This window comes from Electrona antarctica, assembly GCF_951216825.1.
Source record: "Electrona antarctica genome assembly, chromosome: 18".
In the NCBI taxonomy this organism is placed as follows: Eukaryota; Metazoa; Chordata; class Actinopteri; order Myctophiformes; family Myctophidae; genus Electrona; species Electrona antarctica.
Genome location: NC_136799.1, coordinates 32,943,527 through 32,959,493, shown reverse-complemented (window position 1 = coordinate 32,959,493; position 15,967 = coordinate 32,943,527). Strand labels below are relative to the sequence as shown.

Below are 15,967 nucleotides of genomic sequence, written 5' to 3'. Positions count from 1 at the left end.
CTGTCTATTGATTGAATCAGGGCGTTTTTAGCTATTTATATGTATAACAGCGCAAACTTGAATTTCAAGTTTGGCCTGCTAAAGTCATCATTGGGATGCATATAAAACATCACGGTGACATCGAAGGACAGTCACTTGATATAAACTCATGTTTGTGTCGTTCTTGTGAACAAGAAGTCACGTCCAGTTAAGAGACTTTACAATGAAACTGGAGGACATTACGCTAGAGAGGACCCTGTGGATATTTGGATATGGTTCCCTAGTGTGGAAACCAGACTTCAAATACAAAAGGAGCAACATCGGCTATATTAAAGGATATAAACGGCGCTTTTGGCACGGGGATGATTTCCATCGAGGAGACAAAGAAAGGGTATTTCATGTTATTTACTCTCGTGGAAATATCATTTACAAGCTTCTCTGATTTATAAGTTATGTGTTTCTGATAGCTACAGTGTTTTGCAACGGTAGAAAATGGTTGTGTAGGGAGGCCTACTGCCTAGAAACACTTTAAACAGAATATCATACAGAAGCTTTGTGGGAGATTATTGGCTAAACCTGTGCTAATTGGTGATAAATCAATTCAGTTTCTGTGTATACTCTTTGTAACGTTACCAAACATTAACTGGAGTGCAGCAAACAAATTGTAGGCCTATTACTTTTTTTTCTACTACTACACCTAACTAGCTGATATCCATTTTGGATAATGATATTTAACATTTTTTATGTCATATCTGTGTGATACATGGAAACTCCTTCTCCTTCTAATAGTGTTTACTTTATAGAGTATGCATTATATGCAATGTGCTGAATGCTGACTAATGTTGGTCCACCTGACTTGATTGCTGTATGTTTACTGTATTATGCTTCTCCCCTACAGCCTGGCAGAGTTGTCACCCTACTTGAAGATCATGACGTAAGTGTGTCCTTTTTTTGATGTTAAGCTCATCATCATCATTTTAGGACTCTATTTGGATGTTGCTGTATATTACAGTCCATGTTCTTATGATATATGGTTTACATTACACTTGAATGTTGAACATATCAACAGGGAAAGCTTCAATCAGTTTGTCTGGAATGATTTACATCCAACAACATACTGTATAATGGTAGTGTCAGCAGCCTCAAAGTCAAAACAGAATATGCACCCAGAGCTTAGATTATTCATGCACCGCTCGTATTTAACCCTATATTATGCGCTGACAGGAGTGCCTCAGTGGTCTGCACTTCACCCCCTCCATTTTCCTCCCTCTACAGTCTACACCAAATCTCTTGGCCAAAAATAAGGCAAGCTTGTAGCTTGTAACTATTTTTTGCTGAATGTTTGCCCAATAAGGTTCATGTGTGGTTTATACTGCTGCATATATCCTTTCCATTTTATGTTTGATTCAGTCCAAAGTACCATTCTCAGTTACACTACAGTCTCACTAGTTTTCTCCAATATATCTTAAGTTTGTTAACTTTGTTTTGATCATAAGTGCTCTATAAATAAAGTGTATTATTAATATTGGAAAAAGTCTACTGGACAGAAGGGAATGGAATGTTCATGAATCACTTAAACCCTATACTTCATTGCCTAGGGTCCACTACATCAAATCTCTTCAATGAGAATAACTGATCTACAAGCTCACAATGTGTCACAATGATGTCTTGTAGATCTTCTATTTTCGCAGAACGTTCACCTATTTTTACTGAACTAGAGCGGTGCCCGTTGGGCATTGGCCTACTTGGAATGATGCAAGTTGGAAATGCATGCCCCACCCAGTTATGTCTGTGTCCCTTTTATGCCCATATATAGAGTTCTTTGTCAGACATGCCCAAATATGGAGTCTATGCAGATGTCAGTGAAGTCAGTGGGGCGAACTAGATATACTAGTGCCTGGCTGTAGAGCACCGGAGTCGGTAACGATGGAAGTTGGAGATCCATGCCCCACCCGGCTATGCAATACCCGTTGTACCCGTGTCAGAATACGTATATGGGAGAGACTTGGCGCATTTATAGAAAGATGGATGTTTGCCTACTATAACATGCAACATCCTACAACAGGGAAGCTATAGGGTTCATGTGGTTAAAGCAGACTTTCTCCAGTGATGGACAAAACATAACAAAGGTTATGTTCAGTGGTAAAGAAAGCGTTCTCAATAAATTATGAGAAATTGCATCTTGCATTATCGTTTAATTTGTTTCTGTGTTGAGAAAAATAGAGCCCGCACTCCAGCTACATGGAAAAGAACCATAAATGCTTGACAACGTTATGACCCTCAAGCTATCTTCTTCAGGTCAATATTGACTTTGTACTTTATTTGCCAACAAAGGCGTTCCTTAGCTGGTGTGCATGCAGGCTCTACTTTTCTCAACGTTAGCCTTATTGGCCCAGCACCGATAGACAGTCGATGTGCGTATATTGAAGTTACATGCTGTGCTCTGTTATCCCCACCACCATGCAGGCCTGCACCTGGGGAGTGGCCTACGAGGTGACCGGCTCCCAGATTGAACAGTGCCTGGGGTACCTGAACGTGAGAGAGGTGGTGCTGGGTGGCTACATGACAAAGATGGTGGAGTTCGTCCCCAGAGAGAAGGGCCAGGGCAAGCTGCTGGCCCTCGTCTACATCGCTACCTCAGACAACCCCATCTACCTCGGCCCCGCCTCGGACACGGACATCGCAGCGCAAATCGCCATCTGCAGGGGCAACACAGGACACAACATTGAGTACCTCCTTCGCCTGGCCGAGTTCATGAGGCTCTACTGCCCCGGGGTAGAGGACGACCACCTCTTCTCTATAGAGGCAGCCGCCCTGCAACTTGTTCTGAACTAGGCCTGCAGGGCGATATGGACAAAATGAAATATCACAGTATTTCTGACCATACAGTATACCTCGTTATCAGTATTGTGATGATTAACGTGATGATGACGCTTTTCCAAACATTTTCAAAATAACAGAAATAGACGATTTACTGTACAAGCTCACATGCAACATGTTGTGAGCTTGTAGAGCGGTTATTTTCACTATTTTTGAAAAAACTTTAAAAGTATAAAATACGGTTTAAGTAACACTTTTTCCATATAACAGTTTTGCGATGTGCAAAATTTCTGAGCGAACAGATCACACGGTGGTGACCACTGCAACCTTTTTGCTAGACTGATAATGCTTGCCACTGGCATCTGCAACGGGGATTTGAACGCACTCCTTATCAGGAAGGTCGTACGGTACAAGTCATCGCTTGTGTACGTTATGTTATGTAATCCTGTGTCCTGAGACTGCATTTGTATCACGTTGTCCAACCCAGGTTGATCCGCTCCTACACTGAATGTCAAGGTTTTCACTGGGTTGTGACTTTTTTTTTTACAGCGTGGCAGTGAGGCAAGCTGTCTAGAAATGGGTCTGTCTGTCTGTGAGTCAGTCAGATCAGTGCCAGATTTCTTGTACACGCTGCCAGTAGGCCAAGGAAGTACCTACCCGCATTTTCTTTTCACAATCCAGTATGTTTTATATTTATCTTTCATTTAATGAAAGTCAGTGGTGTTGATATCAGGATGAAACCTTGCCCAAATATGAAGTCATAGGTATGTCATATGTGCTTACCATTTATGTCATTGACTGGCCACATGAAGTCCAAAATCCACAGAGAGATGGGAAAGGCAGGAGAATGCAGAAAATAGCCCAGAGACATATTTATTTATATGGTATGCAATCTTACCAGGTAAGCCACCAGCGTGCCTCAGGCTTGGGGCACAGGTAGTCGCACTACCATCAAATTGTATCTCCCCTCATTACTGTACGCTATATTTACTCGTATGTAAGAAAAGTGAAATATTACAGAGAGACACAAACATAGTCACTCACTACACGTGCTTTGTGAAAACTGGAAAAAGTGACTTAAATGCACAGCACACTGATGTTTCCTTTTATTTTCTACAACTTTACCTTTTAATGGATGTGGGGAACTTATTTGTAAATATTATGTATGCATTATTTTCTTTATAAATAATATAAAATATAAAAAAAAAAAACATCTAACAGTTTTGTCTGAAGGTACGTTTACAACTTTCCTGACCGGGGCCCCCCAGAGGTCTGTACTTGGTCCCCTCCTTGTTTCCCTCTACACACTCTTTGCATAAATCGCAGATCTACAAGATGACAACATAACGAGTTGTGACCTGGTTATTTTCATTGAAAATTCACTCTAGAATATGTGGTTAAAATATACCTTTTTGCATCACTGATTTGGGATAGTGTTTGTATTTTAGGCCTACACGTCCAAGTATCTCCCTTAGCTGTTTTCAGATCCTAAATATAGCCTACTGTATGTTCTCTGCATGAGTGTTCACCCATGTACAAACATGTCTGCCTCATGCTCACATACAGTAGTATCACATGGCCAAGCAGTGGGCAGTTGTAAAACTTAATGTGTTGCAAGCTCTCAACTCTCAAAATTGGTGGAAGTACACAGAAAAGCATTAATGTAACCTGACAGTGTAAACTTCTGTCTGGATTTTGCTGATGAATAACTTAAGTGTTACATTTTTGTTCACGGCATCATTAACTCAACATTATATAACAAAGCCAGGTTTAGTCTTAGTCTATTGGTGGAGGAAGTATCCTATCTTGTTTATTACAGTGCATCCAGTCAGTCACAGAAATTATAAATAAATACACCCCATGCTTTCATACCCGGTACATTTTGTTCTGAGAAGACTTTCTGCACCCAGATGAGAAGTGGACTGAGGCACTATAATAGACGAGCTGGGCTGGGACGTGGAGGGGCGAAAGGAGGGTGAGGGGCGGGGGGGGTTCCACGTCTGAGATTTGATCACGTTGCAGAAACGTGTGCACGTGCCTGTGCACATGAAAAGCACTTTCAGCCCAGGAGCACACACACTTTTTAGAGGATTCCTCGAATCCTAAACAAAACTAGGTGAAAGGTTTTTGTAGTCATGAAAACACTGCAAGAAAACACTACATATTACTGAGGAATGTGAGTATGTGTACTGAAATTATAGATATATAAAGTCAAGTCCACAAAGCACATATGTGGTGTGACCTGAATCTATTCATTTGTGTCAGTACATGATTTAGAGCCTGTTGATATGTGTAGCAGTTGCACAGCCTGTGGTTTCAACAGCCGCCTAAATGACAATTGAAGCACAAACACTTTGAACGTATTGTTATAACTCTCAGCTCTCAGAAAATGTGCAACCATGATCCTGTTAGTAAAAAAATTACAAGAAAAGCAATGCTCACGTGGCGTATTAATATATTAGCCTGGAGTTATACTTTAAGTCTTTGTATGTGACATGTGAGCTCCTAGATAGAGAGATAAGCTATTTTCATCACGTGGCGAACGATGGAGTGGCCTATAAATGTAGACCTAATTGTCACCTATAATGCCTTGCTCAAAATTCAAATAGGGACATCAGGGTAAATGTCGTTAATACTAGACAATGTTGATAACGTGTTATAATGCAACTGAACACACTATGAATGAATGGCATCTCACTCATAATGCCAGACCACTGTGGCTCAAATGATGTTATCTGATCCAGACCATGTACACAACCCTGTAACTGTGGCAATAACATTTTGTAAATCATGTAATATAATATATATTTTACTGAAGGTACAGTGAGGACACGGAAATGCCCAAAAATGTAGGTTCATGAAACAATTTCAAGGTCTGAACCTTGTTTTCTTTGTTACAGCTTGTGTACAGGTACATAAGAATATCATGTGTTTTTCTTGCCCCGTAGTTGCCAAGATTTTACTGCATACTGTCCTGAAATGAACTATTTGAATAGTTGTTATTCAGATATAGATGCTAGTATGTACACAGTACGTTGTTTACTTAGTGTCCTATATTATTTAGATAGATAGCAGATTTGAAGTCTACTTGTTACCTACTAGCTCATACTTGCATTCTGATTCCATTCTAATCCTCACCACATACCCTGTTGTTGGTTTACAAAGGTTCATGACACTTACCAGTGACTTGTTAATAATATAATAATGGCCTTTATAGGAGCAATAAAATGACAAAGTGCTAAGAAATAATCAAATCAAAAACAGAATAAAACCATGATATGTATTAAATGTGCAACGTGGGAACAAAGGTTAAGTGTTTTTTTATATACTGTGTTACATTGTTTATATTCCCACAGCAATCATTGCTGTATGGGGTGTTTGTTCAACAACAGGGGTATCTTCATCTCTACAACTCATAATCAATTTTCAGATTGTGTTACCAATTTATACAGTAGGAGTAAGTGAAAATAGAATGAGCAGACAAAAAAAATCAGTTTACTAAACAGCTGGAGAGGCAGAGAGACCATTGTTACTGAAAGAAATAAAACATTTTAAGTACCATTTTTTGTTTTTGTTTTGACCAAAATATATCACTTATATATATATACATATCACACCACCTATAAGAGAATAAAACAATTAAAAAGGTAAATTATGGAAAGGCCTTTCAATAAAAGCACATTTTAACAAAGGAAACAAACAACACCCCTTTCCTTATACCCCCAATCAGGCAAGGAATTATTCTGAAGAACATCTGTTACATGCCTAAGTTGTAAATTGTACGCTCAGTAGCAACATTAAGTTGTCATAATGAAGCCTTTATACACTGTTCACATGCTCCAAAATCAATTTCAGCCAATTCATGCTACATAGAGGATTCTCCAGCTGCTCTGAACATCTGCTGGGCTACCACCATTGCTGTTGTCACTCCTGAACGTACACATAGATTCACCGGAAACGTACAGTTGGGAAGATCTATACTGTGTTTATGAAGTTGACATAATGTGTGAAACAATTACATCGATCATATGACAACTGATAAACACTATAAGAGTGTATGATCATTTAGTACGCTGTCAATGTGGCAGCTCTTATAGATGGCTTTAGAGGAGCTGCTAATAAAGACTGGCTAATCAATAATAGCCCCTCACTAAGCTCTGTTAGGGCCCCTTGGAGAGGGATGGAGTGGATATTGGGCCCTGGGGGTCACCAAGGTAGAGCACAGACATAAGCTAAGCTTTCTATAAGAGCGCGCACATAAGCTAAGCTTTCTACAATGGTTACATTGTGATTCTTGAATGGACATAAAACACAAACTAAACTCTAGTCTGACTCTTCTATTGACATTACAGCAAAAAAACTAAAAAACTAACAAATTCATAGCCTGAATATAAACGTAGCAATTCAATATTATGGACCATGTGAGCAAAATACCAAACCTTCCAAAGACCTCATTATGATGAGCTCTGGCACTTGGTATCGATGGATTAATACCACAGTCATTATCCCGTGAACTGAATGCACATTGAGCATACACAATGCTGAGGAGTGGAGTGAGGTCATGTCCTCAGCCAACCACTGATCTGAATGGCTGACCGATCCCCTCCCTGCCTGGACCCTCCACCTGCATGCTAATGTGGACTCAGCCTGAACCCTGACCCTTGACTTTGGGGTGGTCAGTGGAGGGCTGAAGGTCACCCTGGAAGTGCGTTAAGGAGAAAGTGATTGGGCTACTAATGGAGTCCAACCACTTTAGAGTCCAAGCCTCCCCTCACACTGGCCCTTGCCCCAAGGTCAGTTCCATCCGCTAGGGATCATCTGACCTCACTGTGGGTTCCTCCTGCCTGACAGCAGAGCTGCTGTGTGTGGTCATAAAGACCACCACAAACTACTGGGAGGACTGCACACTAATTGAAGACAAACAATAGCTAATGCTTTGGCAGTAACCCACAGGGAATCTTTCAACACTTTGACAATAAAGCTGATTCTGAATCAGATAAATTCCTCAAATTTGACACAATCGTGTCATGTGGATTGGTTAGCACAAGAATGGAATAATGGACAAAAAGAGTGAATTTGGCTAAATTCTTTGATTAACTAGAACTGCACTCTGTTGAGTGCCTACTTGCGCATTACACACTATAGTGCGCAAGCAGAGCGCAAGTACTGTCGACCGCTATGAACTTTCAAATCTCAGCCTCTCTGTAAAACATTGAAATTAAATACTAAAGTCGGGTTATAACTGGCTTTTGATGGTGAAGTAATAAAGAATGTATACTGTACAGTATGTAATGTATGTAATCTGAAACCTATCTTTATTACGTCACCATCAAAAGCCAGTTATAACCCGGCATTGATACATATCTTAATTACGTCACCATCAATACCTACCAAGCATATACACGTGCATTCGTACCAGCAAGACCACAATACTTGCGCACTCTGCATGCGCAAGTAAGTATTGGATTTTTGGCTTGATTCTTGCAATATGTCACCAAGGTTGTGACACCAAGTCTTGCGACACTGTAAAAGTACTAATTGCCGGCTGATGTAAGTGCTTGTTTGTTGAACATCATAAGCCAAGACAACCAATACAGACTCATCCATCATTGTGCAATGATAAAGGCCATTATTTAATCCATCCATCAGTGTCTGGGGTTGATGTGGCTGTTTGTCCCCTCATCCAAACAGAATATGACTCACAACAACCACGAGATGTTTTAATCCAATCTGTCTGGACCAGGAGGGGTGACTGAACCAGGCCTGACGCAATTAGAGCCCAATCCAGGGAGCTGGATCCTTGCTTCATTAGCCCGGCCAAACCCTTGAGGAACGGCACTTTCGATGCGCTTTAATTTCATTTGATTTCTAATCTCATTTGCACTCGGCCCACCATAGGCCTCCCATGCCTGGCAGAGGGCGTATGGACCAGGGGGGGTGAAATACTTTGAGTGACATCATCTGTGAGTGAACTTAAATGCCACACTTTTGGAGAGAGGAGTGGCGTAAGGTGGATGCTGAGGGCCTTAAATCAATGTGTAGTAATCAAACTCTCTGTCTGGAGAGAGAGTGAGATACAGAGAGAGAGTGTGTGTGTGTGTGTGTGTGTGTGTGTGCGTGCATGCGTGCGTGCGTGTGTGTACTGCTAAACACAATGCTCTGTGTTGGCATAGCAGCCAGTCCCACCGGGCCTGCATGGCAACACAACAAGACGGTCCAGAGTAGACCATATGGCCCTTTGCAGTCGGTGAGTGACGTTATCTCGCTCTTTCATCAACGTCGCACAGTGTTTGTTGTCAACAGTAGAGGCCTGAACAAAAAGGGATGGAACAACATTTCTCCTCAGAAACCACACCAGAGCTGCTTCAGAGAACAGGAAAAGCAATACTGGTCTGGAGAGAAACTACTGACGTGGAGCGACTGGACTGCAGCTCCCCCTGTTGGTTGTGTCAGCATGTTCAAGCTCTAGAACATAGTAGCAAAAGAAGATGCTAGTGGTTCTCTAAGTGGGGTCCGGGGTCCCCAGCTAAATTAGTTTGAAAAGGTTTGAGATATTATTATTATTATTGTTTAACCACTTTAATCCTATAAATACAGTACATTGGCTATTGTAAATATATTAACAACACAAATCCTATTTGGGGGCCTCTGTATGTCTACCTAGTACCTATATAGGTAGGTTATATGTAGAATGGAAGCTCAAGCTTTCATCTGTTTGTCATTTCCATTCACAGATTTCTTTTTAAATATCTTCAAAACACATTTTCGAATTACCATCATTTTCAGTGCTTCCTTTGCATGATGGAAACATTTGAAAATTGTGTGAGTCAACAGCCTGGCTTGGCTAGAGAGACAATAGTGTCCCTGGCACAAAATCCTTTGTGTTATGAATTATGACCTTTCTGCTCTATCTACAGTTCACACATGTGGTGAATCACTCATCTGCGTAAGCTTATTGATACCCTTGATACCATGACCATCAACTTCCTGTCTTACTTTATTAGATAAATTGACATCTGTGCACAATGATGTATGTTCTATTCCTATTCATTTTGTTCTTGTCCTTGTCTCATATCTTTTGGTCACATGTGTCTAATACTGTGTGTCTCCATGTGTGCACAAAAACCTCAGAACTTGCCGTGTGATACAGCCTGGTTTCCTCTTGTTCTGCACGTGACTCAACTGAAACGTCACTCACAACCCTTAGTTACAGGGAGACTATTTGAGTCTTTAGTAATAGGGACCACCTGGTTGGTCAACCGAACTCACAACAGATGGGGACAATCTGTTGTAATAGATATATATTTGGGGATCCTTGACATGCAAATGTTAAGTTTTTTAACTTCTCCCTACTCCTTTCCGAACATATAAAAGTAAAAAAATTAATAATAATAATTATACTTGCAGCCAGTGAGGCTTGGTTCTTTTTTGTTGTTGTTGTTTTTGTTTTGGAATATTATTTTATTTGTTCTATATTGAACTTATTTTAATTCTTTGACTTTTTGTAAAATTTTTTATAATGTTCGGAATAAAGTTTTTCATTCAAATGTTTGTTAAAACCACTGCACTTCTACAGCACAAGAAAAGGCACAGAGGTAGCACAGAATGTGTAACCCAGTGCATCCACTCACTGGCAGCTCTTCTGCCTTGCACACAAGGATGCCATGGAAACAGGTACAGTTGGGTGCCACCGATATTGTCCCTTATCATTTGACCCATTTAGGGCTGACCTCAAAATTTTATAAAATCCTTCTAAATCCTCCAGTTTTCTGAAATAAATATTTTCAAGATTTTTCAAAAATAGCAGACCTACAAGCTCGTAGCGCGCCACTCGGTGGCGCGCTATGAGCTTGTAGATCTGCTATTTTTCAATAGCTAAATTATAACAATGTTTAAAACACCAAAAGGGGTTCCCGCCCAAAATGGGTTAACTGTCCTTTTGCGCAGATCACGCAAACCTCAGCAAAAAGAAAAGGACAATATCGATGGCCTCCAACTGTAGGCACCAGTTAGATGCTACTGTATAAGCGGCTTTGCACAGCGAATTTGGAGGGGTGGACCCGATAAGCCTTCTCATGGACTGTCGAGAAGCAGGGAACAGCGCTGTGCCAAACACCAAGTCTCATTGTAGTTTTCAGAAACCATTGAACTACAGCGTGACAGTATCTGTGGGAACGTGGATGGACTGGTTGGTACTGATGCATATAGTCTATTATTCTGTGTCAATGCTGTGTTAAAATGTATTTTGTCACTGCGGTCGGTGAATTCCTTATGGGTGGAGATTCCAGTCAATCAGCAGTCTGACTAGTCACAGCACTCAGCAATCACTAAATAGTCAGCAATCAGTATATGACTGAGTCTGATACCAGTCACATGCAGTAAAAGCAGTAGAGACACAATTGTCAAATTCTTAACTTAAATATATTGTGTGATAGTTAAAACAGTTTTTTTTTTTTTTTTATATATCCACCTCCTTTTGCTGACTGCTGCTGTCATTACATTACTCTGTGACTGAAATAAAATTGCTGAATTGGTGAGGTAAACTGGTTGCTTTGTTTGAAATGTTTGTTTACAGATTTAAACGGTAATGTCCAGTGGTTTTGTTGGTTAAACCATGTTTTGTTTAATCTGGTTGTCATTTAGTTCATGCATTTTACATACATTTGGCAGTCGCTAGTTCGGGTTCCCTGACAGCACTCACATGAGGGTGTATTTCAGCTGCAAAGCCAGTGACTGGAGCCTGGCTAGTATTGCATCTAAGGTGTCTGTGCCGAAGTGCCCTTGAGAAAGGCACATAATGCATACATATAGGACTGTATCAAGTATGCAGTATATTCTACAGTATGTATGTAGGCCTATATTGTATAAGTATATTCTATTTCAGCAGTTTCTTACATTGCAAAAGAAAAATGCAATAAATAAAGGCAAGTGTGCGTGACTTGTTTTGACATCGTTGTGATAAACATCTTGTAATAGCTGCTTGTTTCACTTTCACAGAGTTGTACCTCCACCGTGCATTACAGATTGCCAGGGTGATAAAGATGGCCCTGACATTATGTGGACCGTAAACACTTACTCCAATACCAGACTCACTTTTCTTAACCAGTATCAAAAGGCCCTGGAGGTTTCCTGCCATTTTTCTACAGAGCGTTTTTCTCTCAAAGAACAGGAAAGAGAGCTGTGTTTCCCACAGACCAACTGGATCTCAATGCCGCTTCACAGTGTGTGACCCGCTGTAGACAATATACAGAGCCCTTCTTAAGCAAGGAAAAGGAAATGAATTCTGTTTCATTCATACCTGCGATATGAACTGCAAGATTCTCTCTTCACAAAATAAATATATAAGAAGGTAGTTGTAGACAATGTTATTTTTCTTCTTTTTTCACATTGTGTTAGGATTGTGTTGCCCACTATACTAAGACATCTGAGACACATTCCCACATTACACACAGCCAAAGTGAGTTTAAAAATCACACCCATATGAAGTGAGTGGTGCAACTCTGTGTGGGGGTCCATGGGGGGTCCGCGGAAGTTCCAGACGCACAGGAACGTGGCCAGGGTGCCGGCCCGGTTCTGACGAGCCGCCCCGCGTCCGAAACAGTCGAGAAAGGACAGAGTTACCATGTGGGGGTCCTCAGGGGGTCCCGGGGGTCCCCGGAACATCCAGACCACCAGGAACGTGCCTAGGGGGCTGGCCCGGTTCCGGCAAGCCGCCCTGCGTCCGAAACGGTCGAGAAATGACAGAGTTACAGTGTGGGGGTCCCCGGGGGTCCCTGGAACATCCAGACCCCCAGAAATGCGGCCAGGGGGCCGGGCCGTTTCCGGCGAGCCACCCCGCGTCCGAAACGGTCGAGAACTGACAGAGTTACCTTGTGGGGGTCCCCAGAACATCCAGACCACCAGGAACGTTCCCAGGGGGCTGGCCCGTTCCGGCGAGCCGCCCCGCGTCCGAAACGGTCGAGAAATGACAGAGTTACCGTGTGGGGGTCCCCAAAACATCCAGACCCCCAGGAGTGCCCCCAGGGGGCCGGGCCCGGGCCGTTTCCGGCAAGCCGCCCCGCGTCCGAAACGGTTGAGAAATGGTGAAAACCAACCAAGCTATTTTCGTGCTTGGACAGACAGACCCTGGGACAGACAGACCCAGGGACCCAGGGACCCAGGGGGACAGGGACACACATAGCTGTGTAATGGAGTCAAAAACATGACATAGATAGAAAAGAAAATCACACCTGTGTGAACTGAGTGGTGCAACTCCCCTCTCCCCTCTCCCCCTGCCTCTCTCTCTCTCTCTCTCTCTCTCTCTGTAATTAGCAGGCAACAGTGCAACACTATCTCTCTCTCTGTTTCTGGCACAACAGCGCCACTTTGCCCCTACTGGTACTCTAAACATAGTCACATAGTCCCATAGGGACATTGCTGTTCCTTGGAGTGGTTGAACCACTCAAAAACTCCCATACCTACTGGGAGAAATACAACAATGTGCAAACACAGCAGCAAGATTTGTGATAGTTGTTGTTGTGATAAAAGAAAGTTAGCCCTAAGGACTACTACTAACCATTGAGTTTCCTACATTTTCTGTAGCGAGTAGACCACTATACCTGCTGTACATATAAACAGAGCAGCTACCGCTAAACACATGTTAGATCTGAGGCTTTTTTGTTTTTATTTAAATACTTTTGAGATAAATGCTGCTAATTGTCCCAAAAGTGATTGCAAAAGATTGCTGCTATATGTTTCAAAAAGCTTCTTAAATAGTTTTTATTATTTTGACACTTGCTTTGGCAATGTAAACATATTGTTTTCTCATTGAATAGCCTTTTATGGCGCATGTGCCACTGCTTAGTGATAAGGGCGTTCAAAGTGAGCAGCTTTTCCTTAGTTACTTTCAAGCACTGGTTGTTCCCAATGACATGCCAAAATGTCAAATTACTCAATCTTAGTAATCGGATCTTTTAGTTCTCTGCAGACTGCCTTTTGATGTCCATGTGATAAGATTAAACATGTACTGCTCTAATCGTATGCCCTTTCCCTGCCTTTGGAACATCTTGATGCATGTGTTAAAGATTTGGCTAAACTCATTAAATAAAATGCAGATAAGAGCCGACTCCAGGGTCACCCCAGAATCCACCACTGCTTTTTCACTGCATGAAACAAGCTGACACTGCATGGAGTGTTGGTGACTATAAAAGCCTGACCGATGCCATATTTTTGGGTCCGATGCAGATCTGTATTTTGGAGAATTCTAATCCACCAATTACCATTTCTATTTGAGAACATTTAACTTGTATGCAATTAATTAACACACAACTTTGTATTCAACATCAGTCCACAGTGTCATGTACAGTAGCTAGAAAATGCATTTGTCTGCATTAATGAATGCATTTAATAGCCTACATTAATGCAACTTTTGTCCTATAATGCCCAATACTGGGTTGCCATGTTGAAAGTGGTTTAAAGTCAGGACAAAAAGTCCAATATAGCGGTCTTCTGGTTCTATTGACTATGGTGAGTAATCTCTGCAAACAAAAACAAAAATCCTTTTCAATCAGTCAAAGTGTTATGGCAGGGGATGAGGCTTTGTGTTTATTTGGAGTCTGTTCATATGGAAAGCTTTGAAAATATCATCCTAATTATGAGATAAATCAGCCAATTGCAGCAGATTTTTCCTGTTTCTATTGATTCTAATCATGCTTTGAAAGGCCATGTGCTGCCGGGTGGATTTATCTAGAGCCAATTGTAACTACATGAGGAGAAAACAAGATGATGCTTCAAAGACCAGAGTGTGAGAGCCCTGTGATTGTTATCAGTTTCTCATCACGTGGAATTAATAGATGTTCAAAGACTCTGACCTCTAATGACTTTCCTAGGGTGGGGTTCTTGTGCTGTTTTTCGCAGTGAGAACTTTCAATTCTCACGCTTTGCAGGGACCAATGGACACATATTGATTGGCTTTGCACTGATATTAATAATAATTGTTAAGGGACCAAGCAGTCCTGAAGGGACTTGGTCCCTTATTGTTTTTGTCTGTTTTTTTCTTCTCCTTCCACCAAAAATAGCAGTTCTGGCTGGACTGTGCAGTCGGTTTTCGTGAAACTCGATAATATGGTGGGCCATGCCAAACAATGAGGATGCGAAGCCCACGAACATTGGCCAAAGGGTGGCGCTATAGGACTCAATTGAAAATGCAAACTTTGATCACGCATAGCTCACGAACCGTTTGACCGTCGGCAATAAAACTTCGATACACATATGTGTCTCCTCATACCGAACGAGTATCGTGCTCTTACTTTTGACCTCTGACCTCTAGATCACCCGCCATTTTGAATGATATGAAAATCAGTTAAAATGTATCTCCTCCCAGGATCTTTGATCAAAATGCACGAATATTTCTACACGTGAACTTTGGACCTATACGGACAAGGGAATCTATAGTACTATTTTTAAGTGAAGAAATGAAAATGAAAATTTATGTTTTGTGAAAATTCTTCTTTTGCCCATAATACATATGGGGCGACTGTGGCTCAGGAGGTAGAGCAGGTCGTCCAATGATCCATGGGTCGGCGGTTCGAATCCCGGCTCCTCCTGTCTACATGTCAAAGTGTCCTTGGGCAAGACACTGAACCCCAAATTGCTCCCGATGTGCTGGTTGGTACCTTGCATGGCTTCCGCCGCAATCGGTGTATGAATGGGTGAATGTAATGCACAATCTATGTAAAGCGCCTTGGATAAAGGCGCTATATAAATGCACCATTTACCACATACATACATGCAGTCATATGCTTATGAAACTTTACAGTATGGTAGAGGGTCATGCCAAATAGCACTGAAACCAGCCTTACTCCAATTGGCCAAAGGGGGGCGCTATAGCAATTTTTAGTTTTTTGCATTTTTTGCACTTGTTTCCACATTCTTTGACTCATGGGGAACACATCTGTCACTTTGACCAGTAAGCTCCGCCCTCAGATATTCTGTCATTTTGAGCAGTTTGAAAAATGCTTATACCTGATTTTCTGACTGGAACTTTGAGCGATTTGCGTGAAACGTTGTACACACAATCTATGGACCATTATCTGAAATCCCAGTTGAAAATAAGTTTGTATTTGAAAGAATTAACAGCGAACACAATGTAGAAATGGATGATGATCCCCAAAACCAGGACACATAATTG

General features: G+C 41.5%; 1 protein-coding gene across 1 annotated transcript; it reads left to right on the top strand.

The window, feature by feature from the left end:
• On the top strand, nt 1–4,003 carry LOC306942111 (glutathione-specific gamma-glutamylcyclotransferase 1-like). The gene is made up of 3 exons (XM_079527825.1): nt 1–370; nt 878–913; nt 2,446–4,003. Exons 1-3 carry the CDS (start codon nt 203–205, stop codon nt 2,812–2,814), a joined length of 573 nt encoding a protein of 190 aa, XP_079383951.1. The 5' UTR covers nt 1–202; the 3' UTR covers nt 2,815–4,003.
• The last annotated feature ends 11,964 nt before the right edge of the window (nt 4,004–15,967 follow it).